The 7,687-nt window shown below is 52.5% G+C and overlaps 1 protein-coding gene across 1 annotated transcript; it reads right to left on the bottom strand.

Moving 5' to 3' along the window:
- Positions 1–350: 350 nt before the first annotated feature.
- Slc7a9 (solute carrier family 7 member 9) lies at positions 351–7,299 on the bottom strand. The gene is made up of 9 exons (XM_050119263.1): positions 7,123–7,299; positions 6,628–6,740; positions 4,461–4,608; positions 3,922–4,164; positions 3,368–3,493; positions 2,979–3,078; positions 1,969–2,013; positions 1,294–1,417; positions 351–458 (listed from the first exon to the last, which is right to left on the bottom strand). Exons 2-9 carry the CDS (start codon positions 6,712–6,714, stop codon positions 351–353), a joined length of 981 nt encoding a protein of 326 aa, XP_049975220.1. The 5' UTR covers positions 6,715–6,740; positions 7,123–7,299.
- Between the last annotated feature and the right edge of the window lie 388 nt (positions 7,300–7,687).

Below are 7,687 nucleotides of genomic sequence, written 5' to 3'. Positions count from 1 at the left end.
CAGGAAGGACCATCGGGGGAGAACATGCTACACAGAAAGTCCCACACTAAGCCTTGTTCATCTGGTGACCCTTCCCTCTGCCTGGCCCTAACAGGGCGGCATTCCCCAGTTTGGAGCCCAGGCCCACTGGACTGCACAAGCCAGGCCCAAGGCTATCCACCCTTGGCTACTTTACTTTGAGGTTCAAGCTGCACCCCTTGTCTGTTGTTCGGAGTTTGTACACGTATACCCAGCATGCTTTGGGCTCGGCTCCAATGGGGTTTCACCTGGCAGAGCCCTCAGGATGCAGGGAGTCCCTCACTGACTTGGTTGTTCCCCGCCCACCCCGAGAGAGTGACAAGATGGGTTTCCTACCTGCCTGCTGTAAAGCAGGTTCCATTAGCAGCACCAATGGTTGAAAAGGCCACGAAAAGGGGGACCACCCAGGATGCAGGATAGAGAACGCGGTCACCGAAGGTCTGGAGCAAAGCAGAGTGCAATCCTGAGAGCTCCCCCTGGGCACCCATGTCCCCACGTCACGTCGCTGTGCCACTGTGCACAGCCTTTGGGGCCCTCTGCTGGAGACGAGGGAGAAGCCTTCAGAGCTGCCAGTCTCTTGGTGACAGGACTCTGGTCCACCCTGCCATCATTCTCAGTCATTTCCTGGCCCTACCTCATCTCGGTCACCTCATTTTCAAGCTCCACCTCATCTTACCTCACCTCCTGAACATAGCTTCTCATTTATCTCACTTCCTGGATCTACCTCACCTTAATTACCTCACTTCCTGGCTCTACCTCACCTTAATTACCTCACTTCCTGGCTCTACCTCACCTTAATTACCTCACTTCCTGGCTCTACCTCACCTTAATTACCTCACTTCCTGGATCTACCTCACCTTAATTACCTCACTTCCTGGCTCTACCTCACCTTAATTACCTCACTTCCTGGCTCTACTTTGTTTTACTTTACTTACTTCCTTGATCCCCCTCATTGGGCATGACCTTACTTTAACCACCAGCCTCAGGGTTCATGGACTTTTCTACCATCCTTGGTGCCCTGACATCCTTACTCTGCTTCAATCCCATCACTAAAATCACCTCCTTCCCCTCACTTGTGCTCTCCTCCTTCCTCTGTAGACTCTGGCCCAGGGCCCTCAACCATTGCTACATACACCTGGGAGGGAGGCTGAGGACCGGGGAGCAACAGCCCACTGCATGCTGTCTTACTACTTTGGGCCCCCAGCCTAGCATCTACCCAGCCTTCCTGCTCTCGAGGTCTCCCTCTTTCTAAAGGTCACAGCCTTAGCTACTTACCACAGCCACGGCCTGGGACTGCAGCAGCTCTGTTGGAGTCATCACCGTGAAGTAGGAAATATTCATGAGGATGTAACACACTGTCACCAGAGGAATGCCAATGACAATGGCCATGGGCAGGTTTCTGAGAGGGACAAAGACACAGGAGCCCAGAGTCACCCCAGAGCATCCTGTGAAAGTGCTGAGATGGACATTTCCTTCCTGCTGTCAGCCCTGCTTCTGCTCTGTGCTGCATTGGGGCTCCAGATGCCCTTCTTGGGGCCACCAGGCAGGGGATCTGTGATAAGGTGGACCCAGCAAAGACAAGAGTCATTTCCCCAGGGCTGGAGAACTGAGTGGTTTCGAGCAAAGTAAGGCAGAGATAAAGGAAGTCAACGTTCTTCCTTCCAGTTACCAACAGAGCCACTGCCCAGCAAAGACAAACCAATGGGGATGAGGAGCACACAGGGGACCTTGGTTCACCCAGGGCCGGGTGCGTGGCCCAGTGGAGGGCACTTGCCCAGCGTGCTCAAGGCCCTGGGTTCCATGCCCATGGGGTGAGGGTGGGAATCCACTGAGTGGAAGAGGAACAGGAAATAGCAGAGCAGTGGAAGGACGTCGCAGCTCCACTCGGTGCCCCACAGGGGAGAAACACTCCGTACGAGCACGAACCCCCGCCCTGTGCCACGCTCTTACCTGTAAGGGTTTCTAAGCTCCTCAGTGATATAGTTGAGTTGATTCCTGGACAAAGAAAAGAAGGAAGGATTGACTCATTTTAAGATTTCTACTGTAGGCGCTAAAGGCATAATTCAGCATAAGGGTGTCTACCTAAAATGCCCCAGTGAGAGGCAAGGGGATGGCTCAGAGATGGAATGTTTTCCAAGTACCGGGAGGTGGTGGCACATGCCTTTAATCCCAGCACTCAGGAGGCAGAGGCAGGTAGATCTCTGTGGGTTCAAGGCCAGCCGGGTCTACAGAGCAAGTTCCAGAACAGGCTCCAAAGCTATACATAGAAAACCTGTCTCAAAAAAACCTTTAAAAAAAAAAAAAAAACCAGAATGCTTTCCTAGCCTGTGCAAAGCCCTGGGTCCCATCCCCAACATTAAAAATAGAACAAAATAAAAATAACGCAAGGAGTGGCAAGTGTTGAATAAAGAAGCCACAGAGAGCTTTCCTAGACCAACTTAGGGGGACCTCTACCCCATAGGTCCTGGTGGTGACAAACCCTCACAACTGTCAAGTGCTAGGTGTCTGTCAGGGGCTAGGTCATTGCCCTCTGTGGAAATCATGTAAATTTTGAAAAATATTCAGGATACTTTGAAAAGATGGAAAGAGTTTGAAAGAAGGATGAAGCCTATACTGGTGGCACAGGGTGGAGATGGGGGCAGCACCGGGGGGGGGGGGGGCCATGCTGCAGCCTAGAGGAATGCAGGCATCATCTGATGCTTGCAGTGCTTCTCTTCGCTTCAGACCGGTTCTCCTGGGGCAGATCCTAAACAAGGCCTCCCCAACTATCCCTTCACAGTTCCAGGCTAGGAAAGGGGCAAGGGTCTGAACCTCATGACTCATCCACAGAGTAGGAAGGACGTGGGAAGATGAGAGTCTGGGCACTTCACATAAAGGAACCATGAAGGTGACGTTAAGGGGGCCATCTTTGTTTTCTGTAGGAGCTCAAATGAAGGCGCCCTAAAGACCCCAGAGCTTACCACCCATCATAGGCCCAGAGTCCGTTGTAAAATGCCAGGCTGATGGCGCCCACAGAGGTCTGCGCCCCCTCAAAAGAATTCTGAAAGTTCTTCGTGCTTCCTGAAATTAAGCCAGATAGCGAAGAGTGAATGTCAGCTGGCCAGACGCTGGCTTTAGCCCCTTCTCTGCCAGAAAGAAGGATACGTATGACTCGTGACCCCAGCCCATTAAAGGGACCGAAACTACAGACGACATGTCTGTCTGTCATCCCAGCACTTAGCACACTGACGATCTAACTGGATCATCTCCAGTAAGAGACAAGCCTGGGCTAAATAGTGAGTTCCTGTATCAAAAATAAACAAAGTCCTATGCCAGCTGGGGCCCGCCATCCAATCCTGCTGCAGCTCACCTTGGGCCAGGAAGACCAGTCCGCTGATGATGATGATGGCGACGATTACCAGCTTGGCTGCCGTGAAGAAGTTCTGAACGTAGCTCCCAAGCCGCACGCTCAGCGCATTCACTGTAGTGATGAGCACTGGGGAGGCCCAAGCGGGGTAACATTCTGGGGCCGTGGATTTCCCAAGGTCCTGGAAATCTCTCTTCTAGTCCTCCACCCTCCCCCCCCACCCCCCCCACTCCCGTCCACCTCACATTCTTAATGAGGGGAATAGAACTGAACAAGCTTGCCTCAGCACCTTTAAAGGGCTCACAGAGCTGACCCTTGAAATCCTGCCCAGTCTCAGACTGAAGGGGAAGCTGCCAGGCCTTAGACAAGGAAAGCCCCTCCTTGCTGCTGCCACAGGCCTGCGGTTTGCCCAACACCTACCGGGAGAGCCAACCCCGGCCCGCATCACCAGACCCTACTGTGCCTCTCTCTCTGGGAAAGGGGGAGCCAAGGTCAGAGTCCCAGAACGCCAACCATGCACCTTCCCTGCCTTCTGGGGCCTGGGGCTGGGTACTCACTAATGGCGGCGGCTGCCAGGAGTTTCACGACCACATTCGGAGGGCTGCAGCCTGAGTAAAACGCTGCACACACGTACTCCGAGAAGCTGAGGCAAATGATGGCGAAGGAGGAAGGCTTCATGACGATCAGGCTGGTCCAGGAGAAAAGGTAGGCGGGGATGGGGCCAAAGGCCTCCATCAGGTAGGGGTACTCACCCCCCGACTTGGTGATCATGGTGCCGAGCTCTGCAAAGCACAGGGCACCTGGAACAAAGAAGAAGGGTCCCTCGTGAAGCTTCAGCCTATCCACAGCCTTCCTCCTTTGAGGGTTCCCGTTCTGAATCGTCCGGTTCTGGCCCCTGGACCTTTAACCGCAGCCAGATTCGCCCTTATTTACCACACACCCATTGGGAGACACCCAGCTGGGAATGGTGGTACCCCAACACTTAGGAAGACAGAAAGCTGGAGACCCGCCCGGGGCTACAGAATGAGACCCTGCGCTTGCGTGGCTTGTCTCCACACTGGAAGGGGAGGGGTCACTAGGAAGTCGCCTCCCTTACCCAGAGTAGCCAGGATTCCACAGGCTGCCCATATGATGAGACAGGGCCCCACAGATTCTGTGTTGGCCAGCACAGACTTGGGGGAGATGAAGATGCCGGAGCCGATGATGGTGCCCACAATGATGCAGATGCCACTGATGAGGCCCACCTGCGTGTGCAAGGGCGGAGCTAATTCTATCAGCAAGGAGTTCGAGGGGTCAGAGGTGACGGCCCCCCAAGCTCCAGGGTGGCCAGAACAAGCCAAACTGACACATGTCCCAGGTGTGTCCACTCTGTGCCGCTGCCATGGGAAAACCAGGCCTCTTTCCTGACACGGAAACCTCAGAACCGCCACATGTTTTGACTATACCCTATCACACCCATTTCACTGATGGGGGAACTGAGGCCCAGAGGGGGAACTGATAGCTTGTTAGCATAAGCTATCAGCTGAGCATTTATAATAATAAGTCTCTGTGTGGTTTTGTGGTTATTTGGGAGCCGACAGTCCTGACCCCCTCCCCCAAAAAATTCTCCACCTATGAGAGAGAGAGAAAGAGAGAGAGAGAGTTTCCCACCATTTAGACAAGAATCAAGGACTCAGGGCGCTGGCCAGGAGCTCCAGCTCAACAGCAGGGAACCCACTGTGACAGTGACAGAGTTCCTACGGTGAGTGCTGCAGCTGCCTGAGCTTTCTAAAACAAAACAGATGAGGAAGACAACCAGCCGGCTAGGGCATCCTTGGCTATGCTGTGAGATTGAAGCTTTCCTACAAAAGAAAGAAAAAAAAAAAAACCTGCACGTTTCATTTTGTCTAAATTTAATACCAACTAAGAATTCAGTAAGGTTAAAAAAAAAATAAAAGCAAAAAAGCCGACTCAGGTCTGTACTTAATACCTCTGCCCAGGGCTCTGCAAACACCTTATGGAAAATGTGGGGAGCAAGACCAGCTTCCCCCCAGCTTTAGGCTGGGCAGGGCTGCCTGGGCTTCCTTTCCCTCCCCTCCTAGGGTGCGAGTTTGTGTCATGTCATCTGGAGGCCTCCAGAACCTTCCTCCTGCAGAAGAAGTGTCCAAATGCAGGACCAGTAGCCTGTACCGGGCAGCGCCAGGGTCCCAAGGTCCCAAGAAGAAACTGCTGGAATCAGGACTGTGACGGAGAGGACAGTGTCACTGCCCAAGGCCTGACTGCTGGGGACAAAGACTCCATACTGACCCATGGTTGGAAGGGATTATTCCCCATCAGGCCACAAAGCTTCCCGGCATCCCTCTCCAGTTCCTCCACCCGTTGGGCAGTGGGTCCCACTGGTCCCACTCAGACCTCTGTCCTCCCGGGTCGTGGAGCCGTCTGGAGCGCAGCGCCTATCTCTGGGGCCCTGGTTCCTCATCCATGAGCCTAAACAACCTCTTGGCCCTTCTTGCCTGGCTCCTGCTGAAATCTACCTCCACTCCTACCCTGGAACCCCCTTGGTTCAGCCCAGCCAGGCAGCCCCTCAGGGTATGCAGCTGGACCCATCCCTTAGCTGCTTGCTGCTAGCTTGGGCTCTTTGATGTCATGACAACACGGATGCTGGTGATTCAGCATCCCCAGCACCACAGCGGGGGACAGAAGAGGACCAGCTGTTGTGAAGAGGCTAGTGTCCTAGCCGAGCCAGTCATCGGCGACCTCTCTGACCCTTTTAAAAAACACCATGGATTTACAGGCTTCCAGGGTCCTCGGGATAGATTGATGACACAGAAACACATACACGAACTTCAAATATGTATACACGAACTTCAAAAGGGTTTGCTAAATTCACTGGTGAGTGTGCAAGAGGCAAGTCCAGATAAGTGTTCCTTTCTAATGTATTTTATAAAAGTCAGCTGGGGTGCTAGAGGGTTGGATCTGCAGTTAAGATCGATGGGTACTGCTTTTGCAGAGGACCAAAGTTCTATTCACCATGTGGGTACATGGTGACTCATAACTGTAGCTTACAGCTCCAAGATGATCTGACACACAGACTGAAAAAAAAAAACATCACAGCCTGTCATCCTGATACTTAGAAGGAAGAGGCTAAGGATCTTTAGTTCCAGGCCAGCCAGAGCTACATAGCGAAGGACCTTGGTTCAGTAAACAAGCAATCCTGTCCTAGAGCCCCTGGAGCCAATACTGCCCAGTACAGGTTGGTCAACCCCAGCCCCGCCGCTTCCCACCTCTTTCTGGAGACTTGTGGTCTTGGGTTCATTGCTCTGGATGGATTTCTCGTCCTCTCTCCGTCTCCTCAAGTTTGTCTCCTCCATCTTTTCCCCACTGCTAGTTCCAGCGCCTAGAAGGAGAGCATCAACATAAGCTCCAGTCATCAGATATAAACAATACACAAAGGGGCTTCCTCAAGATCTCTCTCAAGCTTGTGCATGGAGGTGGCTGCAGCCAGCTCCAGTAAGGAGCTGTTAGCTCCAAAAGTATGGAGCTGTTCCCTCCGAGGAGAGCTCAGGCCTTGATCTTCTGAGGACACTCTGCTCCAGGAGAAAAATCCGACAGGAATGCCGTCCAGGCTACAGAGCTTCCCGGGTCCCTTCCAACGTTATTTTGTGTCCTCCTCCCCACCCCCAGAACATTTAAAACACGCTTTACATCTATGACCCCGGGTCGCTATTTTTCAAAACTAAAAAGAGATTGTTGCACCTTACATATGTAACAGCACACACCTGTATTCCCAGCACTGGGATGTAAGTTCAAAGCCAACCTGGGCTACCCAGCGAGTCAAGTCAGCCTGGGATACATAGAAAGACTGTCAGAAAAAAAAAAAAAAAAAGAAAAAAGAAAAAAGAAAAAAAGAAAGAAAGAAAGAATGGTAAATAAAATAAACCTAAAATGGAAATACATTGAAATGTACTAAGGCCGGGAGGGTTTGCTGGAGTAAACAGGTTCAAGGTTACAGCAAGGTGATGGTGGTACCCTCTCTAAATCCCGTTTCCACCTAGGGCCCAGGCTGGACAAAAGTGGGCCTTCCCACCATGAGGGTCTTACCTTGACGATGCTCACTCAGCTGACCACCGCCCAGCCTGCAACTGCAAGGGTGAACCCCAGGAAGGCCATGTCTTGTGCCCAGGCGTGGAGGAAGCCAGAAGGTACAGAGGTCAACAAAGGTAATTATTAAACACCAACTTCTGCCCCCCTTTTTTCCTTCCAAGCAACAAAGCATAGACAGGTACCACTGTACACCCAGAAAAGGGCCAGACAAGCCCAGCTTCTCCCAGGAATGCTTCGATT

Source organism: Alexandromys fortis, unplaced genomic scaffold (genome assembly GCF_014885135.2).
Source record: "Alexandromys fortis isolate MF-2015 unplaced genomic scaffold, M_Fortis_MF-2015_v1.1 scaffold_140, whole genome shotgun sequence".
Taxonomy (NCBI): domain Eukaryota; kingdom Metazoa; phylum Chordata; class Mammalia; order Rodentia; family Cricetidae; genus Alexandromys; species Alexandromys fortis.
Note: the sequence above shows the minus strand (reverse complement) of the source record. Positions and strands in the feature narration are given on the sequence as shown.

What these genes read in the sequence shown, in the direction of transcription:
- Slc7a9 (XM_050119263.1), bottom strand. Translation starts at nt 6,714, where the DNA reads ATGGAGGAGACAAACTTGAGGAGACGGAGAGAGGACGAGAAATCCATC. An exon ending in ACTGGTCTTCCTGGCCCAAG is followed by an intron (nt 3,079 to 3,367) that starts GTGAGCTGCAGC and finishes GCTTAATTTCAG; the next exon opens with GAAGCACGAAGAACTTTCAG. An exon ending in GAGCTTAGAAACCCTTACAG is followed by an intron (nt 1,418 to 1,968) that starts GTAAGAGCGTGG and finishes TGTCCCTCTCAG; the next exon opens with AAACCTGCCCATGGCCATTG.